The sequence below is a fragment of the Ipomoea triloba genome, chromosome 1 (genome assembly GCF_003576645.1).
Source record: "Ipomoea triloba cultivar NCNSP0323 chromosome 1, ASM357664v1".
NCBI lineage: Eukaryota > Viridiplantae > Streptophyta > Magnoliopsida > Solanales > Convolvulaceae > Ipomoea > Ipomoea triloba.
The window spans coordinates 36,713,487-36,733,078 of record NC_044916.1 but is presented as its reverse complement, the minus strand read 5'-3'; the positions used below and the strand labels follow the sequence as shown (position 1 = coordinate 36,733,078).

The 19,592-nt window shown below is 34.2% G+C and overlaps 1 protein-coding gene across 1 annotated transcript; it reads right to left on the bottom strand.

Moving 5' to 3' along the window:
- Nucleotides 1–6,370: 6,370 nt before the first annotated feature.
- LOC115999825 lies at nt 6,371–10,219 on the bottom strand. The gene is made up of 12 exons (XM_031239755.1): nt 9,935–10,219; nt 9,737–9,829; nt 9,177–9,278; nt 8,974–9,090; nt 8,579–8,828; nt 8,211–8,365; nt 7,773–8,134; nt 7,589–7,688; nt 7,450–7,509; nt 7,266–7,349; nt 7,057–7,173; nt 6,371–6,970 (listed from the first exon to the last, which is right to left on the bottom strand). The coding sequence occupies exons 2-12, from the start codon at nt 9,794–9,796 to the stop codon at nt 6,665–6,667; spliced, it is 1,713 nt and encodes a 570-aa protein (XP_031095615.1). The 5' UTR covers nt 9,797–9,829; nt 9,935–10,219; the 3' UTR covers nt 6,371–6,664.
- Nucleotides 10,220–19,592: the final 9,373 nt, after the last annotated feature.

Below are 19,592 nucleotides of genomic sequence, written 5' to 3'. Positions count from 1 at the left end.
AGCCTTTCAACAAGTCCCTTTCAATATCATGTTGTGGTCAAATTACTTGGAGCACACACAAAATTCATGGTAAAGTTAAAGCCATAATGAGTTCCATCAGCTATCATTCCCTTTTATCATAACAAATATTGGATATTATTTATTAGAAAAAAGTTACTGTTTTCCCTTCTTACGCGATTACATATCATTTGATACAAAAATAGAGCATTAAATACATTATTGTCATAGATTTATATATCAAAATTAAAAAAATTTCACGTCTCAAAAAAAATTTAATGAAAATATTGAAAAGAAGTATACCATTAATTTTAAGCGTAGTATAAGTAAAAAGTATACAATATTTGAAGTAATTAATGAATATGAATGTAGAGTTACGAAAGTGAGAAATGTTAGGGGTAAAAATGGAATGAGGAAACGTGGGAAGCAAGATAATTACTAGAAATAATTAAGACGAGAAGCTTGATTAAATATAATGAGAGTGATGGTGAGAGCAATGACATATATAAATACAGCTATCGAATTTTCTGTACTGTAACATAAGGTAGTGTCCCAAATTATATATTGGTATGGCCGGTAAGGTGATTCTTTTTCAATTATGACGCTTGTCTTAGATCATTGTTGTTTTTGAGGTGAAAAATGTATGTCTCTGACAGATTATGTTATCATTTTAATTTACGAGAAAGTTTACATATACTATTTAAATGTATATTTTGAGTGAAGTTGCATTATGATTTTAACTAGTGGAGCCTTAGTGGAGGCAAATATACTATATTATAACAGAGTCAGTAGTACTCAATATATATATATATATATATATATAGCGTTACTCTTATCAATATATATATGCGTTTCATGCAACATGACCTACTACGTATGGAGTATAACATTAGACATTAGTGGTTGTTACCATCTTTACCTTTACGTGAAATCGCGACTGATTCGTAACTTCTAGATGTGTGGCTTTTCTTCCCGACGACCAGCCACGCTTTGACTTTCACCTTTTTTTTGGCTATATGGTGGGGCCTACTACCCTACAGCTACTATAAAATTTTCACGTGTTATGCTTATAATCACTCTTGTTGCCTCATTTGCTGACAAAACTTCAATCCCCTCCCTTTTTTCCTTTTTCATCATTGCACACCGACATGTTTATACACAACTATAGTGTGTAAATGGTTTATGATATGATAGCTTATAAGTTTTAATCTTAATGAGGGTAGTTTACTTGTATTTTTAATGTAAGTAGGTTAATTATAAATAATTTAGACTGATTTAATTTATATTATTTATTAGTTATGGTCATAAAAAAGTTTCACTTTTAAATATACATTTGGACTTTTCTGTAAATCGAAAATATAGTACAGTGAAATTCGAAACACTCAAAATTATTGTGAAATTCTTTGTTATGCACTTTTGATCAAATCATATAGGCAAAAACTTATGTGAGTCTGTTTTATAGATCTTTTTTCATGAGACAGATCGTTCAAGATTAATATAATACTTATACTGAAAAATATAATACTAAATCAAAAATAAAATGTTTATTACTTATATAGAAAGTTCAATACTTTTGAAGAAAATATAATACTTTTACATTTTGATTTAAAAGTATTACATTTTTTCCTTTATAAGTAACAAACAATTGCCAACATTACTTATAAGAGAAAATGTAAAAGTATTACGTACATTTGTCCTCAAAAGTATTACGTTTTCCCTTATAAGTAATAAACACTTTATTTATAATTAGTCTTATATTTTTCAGTGTATTACATTTTCATATTAACTTGATCCGACACGACTCATTTAGAAAATAAGAATATTTGAAACAGTCTCACACAAATGTGACTTAATCATATATATATATATATATATATATATATATATATATATATAGATTTCTATTCAAATGTGATCGCGCCCTTACGTGCGGCCGTGCGGTTTACACCACTCAATGTTACGAAATGCACCACTCAATGTTACGAAATGCACCACTCAATAACATTGAGTGGTGTATTTCTTATATTTAAGAAATACACCACTCAATGTTATTGAGTGGTGCATTTCGTAACATTGAGTGGTGCATTTCGTAACATTGAGTGGTGTAAACCGCACGGCCGCACGTAAGGACGCGGCCACACCTGAACATGACCCTATATATATATATATATATATATATATATATATATATATATATATATATAGCACCACGTAGTACAATATCAAATACCAAATGGTTAAGTCGGCTATTTTCTTACTTTCTTTTGGTTAGAGGAAGAATAAGACAATACACACGCATGCGTACGTGTACGTATATGTGTGTGTATATATATATTTTTGGTGAAATATATGTGTGTGCATGTAGTATATAATATATAAAAATCTTTCATCAAGCGGGGCCCATAGGGGTTTCTGGGGTGCTTAGCTGCCTTTGTTCAATCAATGCGTGCTATTATATATTGACGGACAAGATATTAAACATGCCATGCAAAACAACAAAAAACGGAAAAATCAAATAAAAGGAAAAAGACCATTGATGGCATATATATATTGGATGACGACGAAACTCGCAATTATTAGTGATAAATTGTATTAAAAATTTTGTGTAACGAGATAAAATTATGTGTAAGAGATTTAATTGAGAAGATGTTGACATGTCTTCACAGTTATCTGTCACAGAAGAATTAAATTCATAATGTTTAAATACAAAAAGTATATTTCATTTACACGATCACTCTATTCAAGATATATTGATGACATATTGGCATATAGTAGCCGGCTTTGATTGCCCCTGCGTTATCATGTCTTCCATTTTGATATGTTTTAAATTATTGCATATATTCAATATATAAAGTATAAATAAATCATATTGTTGTATAATATAATTATTGCTATTATATAGGCTATGGTGATTGAACACTTCTACTTTTTGAATTGAGGCGAATTTGATACATTTATTATATTATTAAAAGAAAGTTCAACTACTTAACACAAAATTTCTGAAATAGTAATATTTTGATAACCAAAAAAATGGGTCAAAATTTAGATTAAAAAAAAAACTTTTTTTTTACGTGTCAAAAAGTGGTTAGAATTTGCGACAACTTTTGTTTGGTAAAATAGGAAATACTTGCCCATAAGGGCAACCCAAGTGATAAGAGAGTTACACATGCAGCTGAGAGGTCGTGGGTTTAAACTTCAAGCCCTTGGGTTTGAGCCGGTCAGCTATGGATAACCTAAGCTGGTTGTCCTTTGTCGGCTAGGGTCACAAGGTGAGGATTTACTCACTACTCACATACTCAGGAGCGGAGTTTACCTCGTTAATCCAAAAAAAATAAAATAGCAAATACTTAGAACAATTTTTTCCTTCAAATATTTGATGAAGCACATATATATAGAATAAGAAATTTTAAACTCTTCTGCATGTTTTTGTTTTCATATGATGATTAAGAAATCTTCTAGATTTTCTTCCAATATATTGAAAAATCAATATTGAAATGCCTTATTTTATGTATTTTTTTAATAAAAATACAATTTTTTGGGTGCGTATTTATTTTTAAAAGATACATTAACCAACTAAAAATTAATGTCCAACGTTTTGATGTCAAAGTTTGAGGTTATCAATGTCCACCATTTAGCCATAAAAAGTCAATCACTACTTTCGAGTCATGACTTTCCAAATATATGTAATTGTGGCTTTTATTTATTTATTTATTTATTTTTATTAATTTCTATTTCATAATTAAACTCTTCGAGATCGAATGCAAATGAGACAAGTTTTTGAAAAAAAAAAAACATAATTTAATGTCTCTTTCTATTAGCAATTGATATTGTCTCATTAATTCAATGTAATTTTGTTGCAAATTACTTATTTGGTCGGGACCAAGAGCACCACTTTGTCAAGGATCAAAGATGGAGATTGAGGTATTGGGGTGCTGCCCATACTCCTTCTTGGGCCTTCGAGGACTCGTGAGCGTGGGAACCTTCAGCGAATGTCCAACCACTTTTATCGAGACCTTAGTTTTACGGTATAAATATGGTTCGATTTTAAGAAAAAATTCAAATATAGGGATGTGTATGAGACATAATGAGAAAGAAACAATGGGGGCCTAAGGATGGGCTTCTTATAACAACCAACTAGCATTTCAAAGCAGGCAATAAGCATCAAAATTGTTGGTGATTCTACTTTGAAAATGACCATCTACAAACATTAATTAGGAAACTACAACCCATGATGTCTCTTCCATCTTTAGAATATTTCTCATCTTCCCACGAGGGATAATCACAATATATCATCTTTCTTAGCTCCTCTAAAATTAAAATAATAATAAGGTTTTTTGTTTGTCATGGTGACCGACTATTGATTGTTATGAAATCATACCTTCATAGGATTTGAACTATGCACCCTATGATTGCTAGAAACATAACGCTTATGAAACTATTTTAGATTGATTGACCAATTGAATTGTGCTTCTGAGCTTATATTATATTTACATGTCAAATATGTTTCTTGCATCAAGAATAAGCAATTGGAGCAGTTGCATGGGCTTGAGATATAATGGGCCTGGACCGAATTTTGGCAATCTTCCTATCAAAAAAGCCCAAATAAAAGTGATGGGGCCTTTGGCCAATTACAAATGGCAATGTAGTGGCTCCCATCCCCCACACTGCAGAAATAGAACTCTCAAAATTTTGTTTTTTGTTTTTTGTTTTTTTTTTTTTTTGTTTTTTTTTTTTTTTTTTGAAAACTCTCTCAAAAATTTGTTAAGATACAAAACAAAATGCTCTTTTTAAAAAAGCTTTGACACCCCATCCCCATGGTGAGGTTTTTTTTTAATTTTTTTTTTTTAACCAAGTCTTCGCACAAGAGTCCAATCTAATCTAAACTCAAACCTCCAATATTTATGCATAAATTAAACTTCATTTTGCGACTGAAAACAAGTCTTAAGTGATACGAAGTATTTTTTATTCACTAGACCAAGGACCTTGAAGCTTGAAATATTTTAGTTAGGGAAGGTGTAGGTGAGAACATATTCCTCTGTAAAAAGTGTACACACATCTACATCCTCCTAAATTCAAAGACTAAGATCTTATCATTACTAACCTTTCAAATTTACAATAATTATAAAATGAACCTTAGTCTTAAAAATTTTTAATAATTATAAAATTAACCCGTATTTCATTTTTTATTAAAATCATCAATCATTAATAAACCTCACTTTTTAGACCCTATTCTCATTTAAACCTCCCTATTAAGTAATTAAAAGAAGAATAAAGAAAAAAAGAGAGTAAATTTTCCTTTTTTTCTTCTCTTCTCCCAAAGAAATTTTCCTTTTTTTAGTATGTGGAGTAGAAAGCATTGAAAATTTTCCCGTGATTTAGAAAAAAAAAATTGGCGAGACGGTACGATTGAAGATGTGCAGACCATGTCTAGCTGAATATGATAAAGAGACACATACCAAAAACGGTGGGCAGATCCGATGGGACTATGCTTCGCCGACACGACTAAACGCTGCAACGCTAACAAACACTTTCACAGAAAGCCAGATTGTTCCTTCCTCTAATATGCCTCTTTTATATATATATATATATATATATATATATATATATATATATATATATAAAATTTTATAAAGCACCACACATTCACCCTCTAACACATGCCCCACCCCCACTCTTGTTTATCCTCAAACTTCATCTACCAAATAATAATACTCCGTAATAGAGTTAATACCCAAAATGGTCATCGATTATGACGGTTTTTCTTGATTTCGTCTTAAACAACTTTGGTGACTCAATATAGTCCCAGACCTTTGTGTTTTCACTCAATGTAGTCATCCGTTTGTTATTCCGTTGTGAAGTTTCACCCTGTTGTAGAAAATGAGTCATTGTGAATACCAAGTACTGGTCCTTTTACTTAAGAGACTGTGAAGTCAATGTAATTTAACTCCTCCACAATTTTACACAACAGGAGTGTGGGTTTTCGGAGCAAAGGATTTCGCCTTTTTGACCAAGAAATATTTCATGGCACCCAATCTCCACCCATGCAGATCTCCTGATCTCATGACCTCCACATCAACAGCTAGCATCAATTTGCATGTCCTTTTAATTACTATTTTCTTTTCTTTAAAAAAAAAATAGCAATGAAATCCCAGGACCACAGGGGCCATGACCACCCCATTAGGTAAAGTAGTACCATTATTCATTGCTGCCTTGCTGTCATGCTCCATGGGAAGATCCAGTTGCATACATGTACTTTTAAACAAATAATTTAGGTAGAAACAGTACCATTAAACTCTCTATAGATTTGCTGGACTGCCAGAATTTATTGACTACAAGAAGAAATTCTTCAATTAAAGATCTCTCTGCCACCAACTCTCCATTCAAACCCCACCAAAGCATTTTATTAATCATGGCAGGTAAAACCAAGAACCAATCTATCAAACCCCTATAACTAATATAAGCCAATCATGATAGATATGATTGTTACATAAAATATGCCAAGCTACTGATTTGATTGTGGAAGAGAGCAAAAATTTACTCAGAAGGAGAATATACACTTCAATCTCTATATGTATCTATAGTGCTAGCTAGCTCTATTTAATTTCGACCTGTGACTCGAAAACCATTCAACTGTGTGGACAGAAAAAGACTAAAGGAAAACCGAAATTTACATGCATAGCAGGTACCTGAAACTGAATTCATATGGTATGATTTGGAGAACCTGGGAAAGTGGCTCGTTGTTTCCTCTCTCGAGGCAGCTGAGGGCTTCTTTTCCTAGCTCGCTCGGTAGTTGAAGGCATATCCAATCGAGCAACGACTCCAAGTCCTTGGCGAAATCTAGCAGATACCAATCCAACAGCTTTGGTATCGCTACCGTTTTCTTGGCACTCGAAATCCCAATGGCTGCCTGCAAGTATTCTCTTTTCGCTACTTCTAGCTCAGTTTCAATCTTGGATGCTGTATATACTCTCACCTTTATTAGACAAGACGTACACTACTTCAGTATCTATTTAGAAAACGATGTGAATTGAAGCTCTTCTAATGGATGTAACGACTTACAGCAGGAGATGACCAACTTCCACACGAGAGGGCAAAGGTCACCAGCGGTTCAGAGAACTCCAGCCCAAAGATACTCCGTGCTGTCATCTCATCGTTTTTTATACCCTTTTCAAAGGTCTGGGGACAGAAGATATACCATAGCCAAGTTATTAGCGAAATTGGATTACTTTCAGAAAAGACCGACATTAAGTTGAAAGGATCGGACTTACAAATTTTGAGTGATAAGGCAGCCTCAGAATGAAATGTTCAATGGTTATAGCATTAAGCAAGTGCCCCCCAACATTAATCGTCGCCTTGCAAATGACAAATGGAATTTATCAATTAAGAGTTTAACGTATCTTTACCATATGGTTATCGAATATGTGCCATCTCATAATTCTAAAGAGGAATTACCTTTTGCATTAAGGCCACCACCATTTCGGGACTCTCTGGTATTCCATTTTCTAAAAATGCCTGAAGCAACAGAACAAATATTTGTCATTGATCAGAGGCTCTTAACAAAAAAAATTGATCGTATAAATATGGCACGTACATTCATCATGCATGAATTATAGATGTTTATCCAAAAAGCAAGCTTCTGCTGGTGGGTGAGACCCTTAAGTTTTACTGATTCAAGTTTCTCGAGCAGGAGTCTGCAAAATCAAGAATGTGCCCGAGAATGAGTAGACATACAGATAATGTGCTGGGAAAGTATGATTCATATCGTAGTCACTTACTTCAATCTGCGAACTAGGAATACAGAAACTGTTGACCGATTTGGATTGATAGATGGAGCTTCAACTGCAAATAAATGCTTATATGGACCGATATCTCGTTTTCCAAACTTTAAGGAGATGGCATATGGGTCCTTAAACTGTGTAGTTACTGAGCTATCGCAAAAAGTCATTGCTGGAAGTGAAGATAGTGTTTCTGCTGAGCTCCTTGTCCTCTTGGAGCTCATTCGAGAGAAAACGTTCAATAAGCATTTTACGATATTCTCAGAAATTTTGTTTGGACTGTCATCTCCTGAAGCTTTTCTATCCTGAGTGACAGAATTCCTCTCTTCTGTACTCCAATGATCCACAATTTTTCCCTCTAGCTGGATCAGAAACGGCACGTTCATTAACTGCACAAGAAATTCACTAAAGCGTGGCAAAACTTGTTGATATGCTCACCTGTAACTTCTGAGGATCTAATCGCTTCTCTATCGGTCTGTTCTCAATAGGAAGTCTCTTCACAGGAGTCCTGACAGTTTGAGAATTCACATTTGGCGATTTTTGGTTCTGTTTCGAGGAAAGGTATGATTGATCTTCTTTCAACACACCATCATCTAAAACTCAAATGAAGAGAAATCAGTACCATGGCAAGACTATTCGCTTTGTCAAATTATAATGCAAAATTCTTTAGCATAGATGAGAAGAATCTGGTTAGCAATAAGGCTTATCAAATTACCAGAATGAGAAGAATCTGGTTGAGAAAGTATGTATGAACAGATACTACAATGTAATAGAGTCAGTAGTACTCAAAAAAAATAAAAAAATACCAGAATGAGAAGGCATATGCTTCCCCGTTGATGCAGCAGAATGAGCTTCAACTTGAGGCGAGAGCTTCGTTTGTTTTAGTTTGGGACTCTTGCACGAGTCACATTGCTCGGCCAAATTATCCATGTTCCTCTTGGAAGATGAAATATAAACAGCTTCTTTGTATAGCCCTTGCCTGAAATGCACAACTTTCTCTTCTAACCGGACAACTTCCTCCTCCAAAACAGCTACCTCGGCTAAAAGCTCCAACGTCTAACAAATTTTGTTTCAAAATCATAATCCAACATACACCAATAATCTAGGATACCTTCTTCAACATTGATCTTATGACTAACAAATTTGTTTCCATTCAATAGATTAGAACTACGATCAAATCGAAAGAAGGAAAAGTACTAACAGATGAAGGAAGATAAGGAGGCAGGCGAGGTAGAGCTCCCAGAGGTCTTGTAAACGCCCTCTCGAGAGCTCTATGGACATTCTCTTCATGCCTGAGTTTCTTCTTTAGCTTATCTACCTACAAAATGTGTGCCCAAATACAGCATTAATTACATACTGAAACACTAAACAGACAACATAAAAGATTCAGAAAGGCAGCATTACATCTTGTAACAATGCCATCTTCTTCTCTCTGATTGCTTTTCGCCGATTTATCATTGGCTTCTCTGTGTGCATTCTCTTGTTACTCTGCACTCCCATTTTTTCCTTCAAGCAACACAACATAAGAGGAAATCAGCTTCCTGAAGAAACTATTTGGACATAACAGAAAAAAGAAAAAGGCAAAAGACATTGCAATCTGAAGTGGATTAGATTGAGGAGAAAAGGACCAAAGGCAGCAAAAAAAAAATCCTTTTTTAATTCGCAATATAACAAAATCACAGATAGTAGAACAAAAACCATTCTGCAATCCAAGAATTTCCAATCACACATCCACAACATATGAATCTTTGCTTGTTTTATTGAATTCTCCCTTCCTTGTTCCTCAGGGCAATCGAATTAGAACCCCAATGGATTAAAAGACGCCAACTTTATCAAATTTATAAGAAAAGATTGGCCTCTGAACCCTGCAAACTCAATTTAAAACTGTGTTTTCTAGCAAGAACAGAAACCCAGACCATTAAACACCCCACAGTGCATTAAACAATCCACAATTTCAATCTTACTTTTTCAAGCTTCCCAGGAGCCTTCATAGGCTGCAGATTGGTCCTGGCTCGAGTATTCATCTTCCAAGAAAAAAATCAGTAACCCCTGCCAGCCTGGCACACCATCAAAAACCCAAATTCATTTCTCAAAGAAGAAGAACAGTAAATGGTGCCATGGAGGTATATATGAACAACACAGGGAAAGAAAGAGAGAGAGACCTTATAGGTGGGAAGAGTAAATCATGAAAGCGGGAAAAAATCAGAGTTGAAATCAAGAATGCAAAGCCCCCACACCCAAAAGACAAAACCTGCACGAGCCTCTCTGCAATGGCTCAGTCCGATCCCAGCGCTTATTGATCTTCGCGAAAGTCAATATAGTTTTAGTTTATCAATAACATTTTTCGCTCCCCCTCTGCTCTGTATCTATATATTTTTATATCATCATCCCCAGAGCATATCCTGCCTTCTCTCAAGAAACATTTAACAATTCCACATCACAACCTCTCTGTATATATATATATGAAAGGATAAGAATTTGTTTCCAAGAAAGAGCGGTTAAATCTCCGGGTACAACAGTAAAAAACTGTTTGCACGCTTCAAGTTTAGCTGTGGATCAGTGAAATTAATAATTAATTTATTGTTTATTTCCCTCCAGAAAGAGCGGGGGTGTTTTGGGAAAGGTGGTGGAAGATAGTGGAATCAGGTTGGCGTTGTGAAAAAGCATCTAAGCGCACCGTAGCAGTGCACGCAACCAAACAGCCCACCTGACTGTGTCATCATTAATTAGCGTGCGCCTTCGCCTTTTTAACCTCTGCGCTTTCTGTTTGGCCTTGCCTTGTTTTTATTATATTCCCGCAAATGCCCCGCTTTTTTCTGTTTTTTTTTTCTTTTTTTCTTTCCTTTTGTGATTCATAGCAAAAATGGATTTGGGATGCTTTCAGTTGAATTCTTCACTAAATTGGATTTTTGTTCCATTTTATATGTTTTTAGGATTGATTCCTAATTTGATATAGAGTTGCTCTTTAATAAAAATGTACTCTATTTAAAGATATCTCTCATCTCATTATATTAAGTAAAATAATATTAAATTTAATATATTTAAAATTATTTATAAGTTTTGTAAAAAGTAAAGGTGGATACAAATTACGTCTGCCATAAGGGAGGACTTGAATTGGCTCGAGCCAAGGTTAGTCCTGAGCTACTATATGAGCTGAGATTTCGGATTGCAATGCAATTTCTACGACGAATATTGAGAGTTTGTGTTTGAAAAATTTGATGTTAAATAGAAGTTATATTGACTCGAATTATTTTTTATAGGTCTGATCGTGGATTCATAAAGATGAGGATATAATTTGACTGTAAAACTTGAGTTATAAAAAAAAAAAAAGAAAAAAAAAAAAGCATGAGGTGGGGATGCAAAAGCTGCTTAAATCACATGGCTGCCAAGCAAAGTGCATCCAGCTTGAAAAGGGAAAATTCAATAACGTTATGCTTAAAAACACGCAATGGGATTTGTTCAATTGTTGGCTTCCTTTCCTTTATTTTTTCTTTACTTGTTAATTATAATAAGGTACCATTATTCTTCTTACAGAAAAAGAAATAAAAGCATACGTCTTTTTGCGAATTTTTGTTTGTTTTCTTAACACATTTAATAACGGTTACATTTAACTGTTAACAGCACAGCGTCAACGCATGCAATATTCTCTTTAATAATTTCTATATATGCAGAAGTTCATGTATTGTTTGAACGTTCATAATAAATATATGTATTATTGATTGGGAGTTAGGGCTCAATATTAATTTAGCTACTGATAAAAAAGTATTTGATTGAAACTTGATTAAATTAGTCTTATCCCGTAAGATACGAATATTGGTGAGAATAGGGGTTAAGACCTAAGAGTTGATTGTTAAATAAAATATAATTAAAAATTGAATGAATTAGTCTTATAATACAAATATGAGTAGTAATAAATAGAGGTGGATAGAATGCAAATACAGAATGCTAGAAGTAATGAGGTGGGTAACATTATTAAGAGGATGAGAATGGTGAGGGGTGTGATGATACATTATGTATGAAATAGACATCCCACTGGAGGCCACGTGATGGTCACTCCTTTGCTCAACAATTAATACCAATACTAATAATTTGCCTCTATAATCATTCTGATGGGTAAATACGCACAAAGGACTGACCCGTATAGCCGCTCCGACAAGAAGTCACCCGACCAGTCCGTCATAGCCATTAACCCGACCGGAATAAATCACTTGTGGTCAACCGTACCGCCCGTATCGATAGGCGTTGTGACAAAAATGCTCTCGGATCACCCATTGGAGTTGCCCCGACGGAAACACACCCAACCAGTCTACGGTAGGATGACCGGTCTACGGTAGGATGACCGGTCGGTCAACAAGGTGACGCAACCTGCAAGCTGAAACCTTATCTTACACAACAAGTAAAGCAGTCCAACTTGCACCTGCAGGCCGGTGATTGACAACTTGCGGCTCTACAACCTCGACCAGTCAACCTACGCGTAGCCTGCAGAGTGACCGCCTGACCAAGCCAACAAGAAGACGCCACGTCAAGCCACTTGCAGCTGGTGCATTAAATGCGTAGACCGACTTGATTTAGTATAAATAGGAGGGGTCTCCCCCTCACTTCTCATCTCCATCTGATTGTAACTACTACTACTCACTACTTGTAATCTCACCCTACAACATCAATCTATATCACGGTCTACACCCTGTGTAACCGTTCACTTGTAATTCCCGCTCTGTAATTGCAACCTGACCACCCTACAATAGCAGCCTGCGCTATTCTAAGCAACCTGCTCGTAACTACTTACCACTCGGGATATTTCTCAGCCTCGGACTGACCGGTCGCCCTACGGTAGACCGACCGGCTGACCTACGAGCGCCCTCCCACTTATTGACAAACATACGTATTCGTAGTGTAATCATAACCCCCGGTTCCATTTACGCTATCACATTCATTAATTAAATGCATCTGCCTAATTATAATACGGAGTAATAATTATTATTATAGTTTTACAACTTTAGATTGGTAGATAGAACAGTAATTATAATTTTAATCAATGAATTTAACATTTAATCAAAAGAAATTATTTGTGCTTTTGTACTTTTTTTCTCCCAAAAAGTTGAATTCCCAACTTTAAGGACCACACCTCAGGCCCAACAGAGCATCTGGGAGGAGGTAAATTACGGTAACTCAGTGGCTCGGCAGACATGGCCAAATGACGGTGCGCACAAGGGATCTGTTTACTTTGAACAAAATTCCTACATTATCGCTGCTGAATTTCGAACATTATTGGTCTCTTCTCCATACATTGCCAACTAAACCATTGAGCTAAGCCAATGCGGGCTATGCCTTTTATAATTTGTAACTGTCTATCTCCATAGCAGATATGCTATAAAGTCTTGAAAAGGGTGGCTTAGTGGATAGAGCATAATTTTCGGTCTCAAATTTGATTCTTACCAGCATCTCTTAGTTAAGCCTATTACATACACAGAGTATACCTAATGCAATTTGCTTTTCTTTTTTTTTTTTTTTCTTGGTGAGACTACGAGAGCATCTACACTCTACCGTACACTAAATAAAAAAATATTTTGCCAAAGACCTTGTGGTCTAGAAGCGCCCGGTGTCTCGGTTTACACACTCACATGGATGATGGGAGTGGGGTTCGAGCCTCAGTGGAGGCAGTTGTTGACTCTTTATGCTTCAGTAGGTTGAAAAAGTAGATATGAACAGATACTACATTGTAACAGAATCAATATTAATAAAAAAAAATGCTATAAATAAATAAAGGAGTCACAGAGTAACAATTACGTACATTAGATTTGTAATGCAAACTATATTTAAAGGATTATTATGATTATTATATTATTTTTTATAATCTAATAATAAATGTGAGAATAGCGGAAGGATTGGATCGACGGAGATCCTAATTATTATTTTAATTTTGCATTAATAAAAACCATAAAACTCATTTTGGGACATCACTATCTACGTGCACGCTAAGGTCCTTTTTTTCTTTTTTTTTTTGAAAACGCACGCTAAGGTCCTTAGTAATATACGTAATACTTGAAGTCTTGAATGCAATTGGAGGTCGAGCTCTTTTTATAGACTAAGTTATAATATTATTGGTTTTACGATTAGTGGGTAGTCGATGATGGGCTAACACCATCATTTAAATAACGGGTATGAAATAAAAATTATGAGAGAGAATAATTTTAATAGAGAATACAATGTCTATTTGGGAAAAGGATGTTAAATCTTAAGATGTTATACACTGGGTGTCCTTGTTATACTAACAATATGTAACGCGGATTAAGTTCTTACATTATAATATAAGAACATACAAATTATACTTAGATCATAAATTATATTAATCGAGTTCACATATTATACTAATTAGATATATACGTTATTTGTATGCATACATAGTTACATACATTAAATATATTATCTATAGATATTGACACCATATATGCTAATCCGTACTTATACGCTAATTAATGAGGATAGATAAAGCAGTCCATTACTTATTTATTAAAAAGAAAAAAAGAATAACAACAACACTCCCGACCAACGACCGGCACGGCTAATAATTTCCGGTCATCTTTGCGACAAAACTGGTACGACTGTACGCAATGGAACCACGAGCACTGCTGGGAAAAGGAAATAATATAATTGAGGTTTAGCTCGTCACATAATTTGAAATAGTAATATAGGTGTCATCATAATACATAATAGTTGGCATGATAGGAATATATTAGTTAAACATATTTTTTTTAGTAAAAGATTTTTGCAATATTATAACCTTTTCTTCAAATTGTATACAATGTTTTGAAACTTTTAATAATAAAATAATTAATTATTAAATAGATAACTTTTTGTTTTCTGATTGATGCTTCCGGGAACCCTTCTTTATTTATTATATATATTTTTTTAATCTCGGAAGATGAAATGTCATATCTCAATATATAAAACAAATTGAATCATTGTATATATATATTATATAATATGTTTCGTAACTAAGTTCAAAATACGTCTTTTAAGTTGAGATTCTGTTATCTGTCAATTAGACAACAATGTTACTGTCTTTAAATGATTCTTCGTATTATCATATTATTGTTCCATTGTTTGTCATTTACTCCAATTAACCAATTCTATACTTTCTCTCTTTCTTTTTATTTCCTATATATACTTTGAATCAAATAGTGGGGGACATGAATGACCAAGAATAAATGCAAGTTAGAGCCGTACACTTGTCGAGCATCTGGGGGACCTCTACACTATATAAATAGGTCTCTTTTTTTTTTCTTTTTTTTTTTTGAAGGAATAAATAGGTCTCCTTATTTCCTCTTAGAAGTCCTTAAACTACATCCTAGCTTAATGGTCACTGGTCCTGACTTCCGATGAACACTAATGAAAACAAGTCAAAAAAAAAAAATTAATTTGACTAATGAATAGTAACTATGACAGATAAAATGAGATAGATGGAATATATAAAAGTGTTCAGCATATTTTAAAATTTATAATTTAATTTTTGTTTAGTTTTGTAAAAGGACCAATTGTATATATATTTGCAAATTGCAATAGGACCATTATGCATGCATAGTTGGCAACAACCTCAACGTTATAATTTTTTATTAATTATAATGACTTCAAATCTAATAGGAAGCAATAGTAATTATAAATCACTAAAGAACAATTATGCTTTAATTAGTCTCCTATAGTAATTGGATCTCATTACGAAATCTTGATCAACAAATTAACATATAATAATGAAAATAATCAATCAATTGATCATGAATATAATTTAAAGGTAAAAAAGAAAAGACGATCCCCAATCCCCACCAAAAAAAAAACATATAGGTCCCCCCAGTGTCCCCTTCTTTTCCTTTCATGTTAGTAAAAGAGCCCAATCCGATTGCCAGAACGCCATTGGAAATCTGGCACCACCACCATGGTCCCCCTTCATCTCACCAAATGCTATATAACCCAAATTATATATATATATATATATATATATATATATATATATATATATATATATATAATGAGGATATGAGACTTCGGGTGTCCATTTAATTAGAAAAGTCTTGGCCCAATCGCCCAAGCTGGGTGTTATCTTTATCCGTAAAGTGTAACTAGCTTGGAGCAAAATATTATAAGAGGTGCTGTTATGGGGTTCAAACGTACAACCTCAAGCATAACAACACAAGTTCCAGACCACCAAACCATTCAAGATGTACTAAATGGCAGGAAGCTCCACTTATGCATGGAGTGCGCTAGAAGCACTTAGTGGAGTGACACATACGTGTGTGACCAAGAATGAAGGTTGTCCAATGCTGTCTATTTATCAAACACCCCAGAGTCCTTCAACAATATAACTAGGGTGCCTTCCCTCCCCTTAAAAACAATCCCTTATCTCACCAAACCCCTTCTGCTCTATTGGCCTGAGTCTCCTCCCGGCCTTCTGCTAACCTACCAGAATTCGATTCCTAATGTATCTCAGGCTTTATACGTATTCTTTTGACTCTTGAGTCTCAAGTTAATAATATTTTTATTTTCCTAACCTGTTCATGTTCTCACAAAACTATCAATATATATATTCTACTTGTCTGATGTAATTAAATGTTGGGTTGAGAATAAAAATGAACAGTGTCAACAGAATCATGAACAGAACAGCACAGTTTAATTATGAGAGACCAAAGAATTCAATAATGTCAGCTGAACAGCCTAGTTGTTGATGTACGTAGTTGTTATGTGACTCTTCACCAAAAACATTAAACTAAGTCACCTAAGACCTTAGTATAGGATTATGGGTTTGAGTTGGTTTGGCCTTGTTTGGGAAGGAAATGATTAGAGCGAGTTTGAGCTAGAATTGGATTGAAGTTTGCAGCTCAGATTTGCATGGGGACCATACAAGGAAAAACCAACGGTGGACCATTGTACATCCAACTAATTTTTTAATTTATGGAAAAGTTCATATACTCTCGCTGTCTAAAAGTACATCTTAAGTAAAATTTACATGTTAATAATTAACATTTTTTATAGACTATAGAAAATCAAACTTAAAATCTTATAATTATGAAGTCAACTATCAGACTAACTGGGTTAGATCCAATTTAATTATTTTCTCATGAAAAAGTGGACATGATTGGAAATGCATTTAAAGCATTTTGTATCATTGTGGGGACTTCTTCTTTTCATCTTGAAGATTATTATTGTATGTGAATTTAATAATAAGACTCACACCCACCCAAATTATTGTACCTCATGCACTAAAGCTTATAGTTCACTACTCACTTTCCCAGTCTTTTCTTCTTTAACATGGCCTCCTTTCCTTCCCTCATTTACCTCATGACATTTGGAGGACATTGTTGCTTTACCCTCGATATTACTTAATCATCAAATGATACATATAACTAATTTAAATGTTGCAAGCACAGACTTAACTCACTAGTTTAGTAGTCTAAAGTAGACAGATCCTTTGTGCGCACCAGCATTTGACAACCTTTTGATGCAAGCTAAATTAAGCTACTTGTAGAGTTAGGAATCAAATCCGTAATCTCAAATGAGCACAATCATTTGTCTATTTATTATAAACTAGTTTTTCTTCCCAAAAGGTTGAATCCCCAACCCCAAGGGTCCGACAGAGAATCTGGAAGGATGTCAATCATGGTAACTCAATTGAACACAGAAATTAGACATTTGCTTACTGCGCACAAGAAGCCTCCTAACTTTGGGAGGTTGCTCCACACTGCTGCTGGTGAGACTCAATCCCTGATTTTTCTTCTGAAACTTCACCAGGTAACCAACTATATCATAAGTTGACCTAATGTTAAGGAGGCTTAAGCTAGTATAATTTCCTGCCTCAGGTGGTCCCACTACTAGCTAGTACTATACATGGTCCATATATATAGACTATGGAGGATCCTATCCTCCATTGCAGCATCTCATCTTTTTCCTCTTCATCATATCATCAGTTTCTGGAGTCCTGCAAATGCTTTTCTTATGGAGAGCACGCAAGAAGCCAAAATAGAAAAATAGAAACCACAGAACACTAGAAGATAGTGGCCTGGTGTCATGATAAAAGGGTAAAAAGCAGCCACTCCATACAAAGCTTCACCCTTTTTACTAATTTTCATGTACAACCAAAAGCCACTTTCAAACCCAGCTGGGGAATGGGGACATTTTACTTAGTAAAACATATACACACCAACTACATAAGCTGTCTCATCTGGTGTGCAAAAAATCTGTCCCTCTCCCTCTCTCTATTTATCGTAATAATTGTACTTTTTGATCCTAAACAAATGAGAATATCTTGTTTATTCACCCCCATAATGGCCTAAAGCATAATAATATGGAATTGTGATGAGAAAATTGACATAACATCTGTTAATGAAAGTGGAACATGTGAATCACCATGATAGTGCATTTGGACACGGGGGATAAAAGTTGGCTTTGGTGTACAAATATAGGGTTTGTTTTGGGATAAAAGGTGAGACAGAAGAAAAGTATATAATAAAAATGCATAGCTATCTAGCAAATGGGTTTCCGATTTGAGAATACAAACGAGATGGGTTATCACGCACTTATCATGCACATAGTAATTGAATTATGAAAATTTGGTGGCAAATCATAGTCAAGTTAGTCGGGTAGTTGGCTTGATAACCATAACTCTTCAAGTTTAATTAGTTATGAGCAATCTAGACTAATTTATCTCATTATAGTCCTTTGTAGTTGTTATAGTCATAATAATATAAACTTCACCCAAAGTAGCAGCTATAGACTAGGCTTACTCATAAATCAAAAAAAAAAAAATTTATGAAAATTTTAAAATTTTTCGAATACCATAATCTAAAATTTAAATGATTGCATCGTGAAACATCATATCATATATTGTGTCTAGAAAACATTGTCAATCCATGGTATATCGTGGTGGATTTTTTTTTTGGTACTTTGAATGTTATACGCTGAATTTTTGCTAAACAAAATTGTACTCATTTTGTCATATTTCCATTACTAAAAATCCTAACATTGATGGCTAAATCAAGGATTATGTGCACGAATTCGGCTATCCAAACATTAAAAATGGGTGTAAATTGCAAGTTGATGTATTGACTTTCACAATAATTTTTTCTTTTTAAATTTTGGTGCATTATTACAATCCTTGCAAATTTGACACAATCAGCCTAGTGGGGCTCAATGTTGAGCACTTATTTTCGTACAAGCATGTATGAAAAATTGAAAACTAGTAAATAGTAATCCTAAATAATCTAAAACCAACATATATACATATAATAAATTGTCAAGGGTTCCAGCCTCAATCGATGTGGTATTGACTTTTTGTGTTTCAATAAGTTGAGAAAGTAGTCACTAGTATTAAAAAACAATTATTTATTATGTAATTAAATGGGAAAAAAAAAGATTGCTAAATTGGCAGTTTATATTTAGAAAAAGTGAAAGAGGATATTGAGAGGAGAATCCAAAAAATTCAGTTACGGGGATGAACAAGCAAACAAGCAATAAGACACTAAGATGAGGAAGATAGCTACGTATGATCAACAATGTATAACCAACAAATGAAGTTACTCCAATCCAATCATACTCAACTCTAATGGTCCCTGCATCTTCTCCTTCTTTAAATGAACACCTTCTTATCTAAGACCACGACGACTCTGATCTTTGGCAATATGTGTTTGACAACCACCTTTTATCTGTTGTTCTATTTTCTTATTTTTGGGCCTGCACCAACATCTTCAATGAGGTAAGCACAAACTCAGAATGAGGTCATCATTGTAATGGTTTTAACGTTGTGGGCTTCGCACTTGCATGGTCCATTGGACC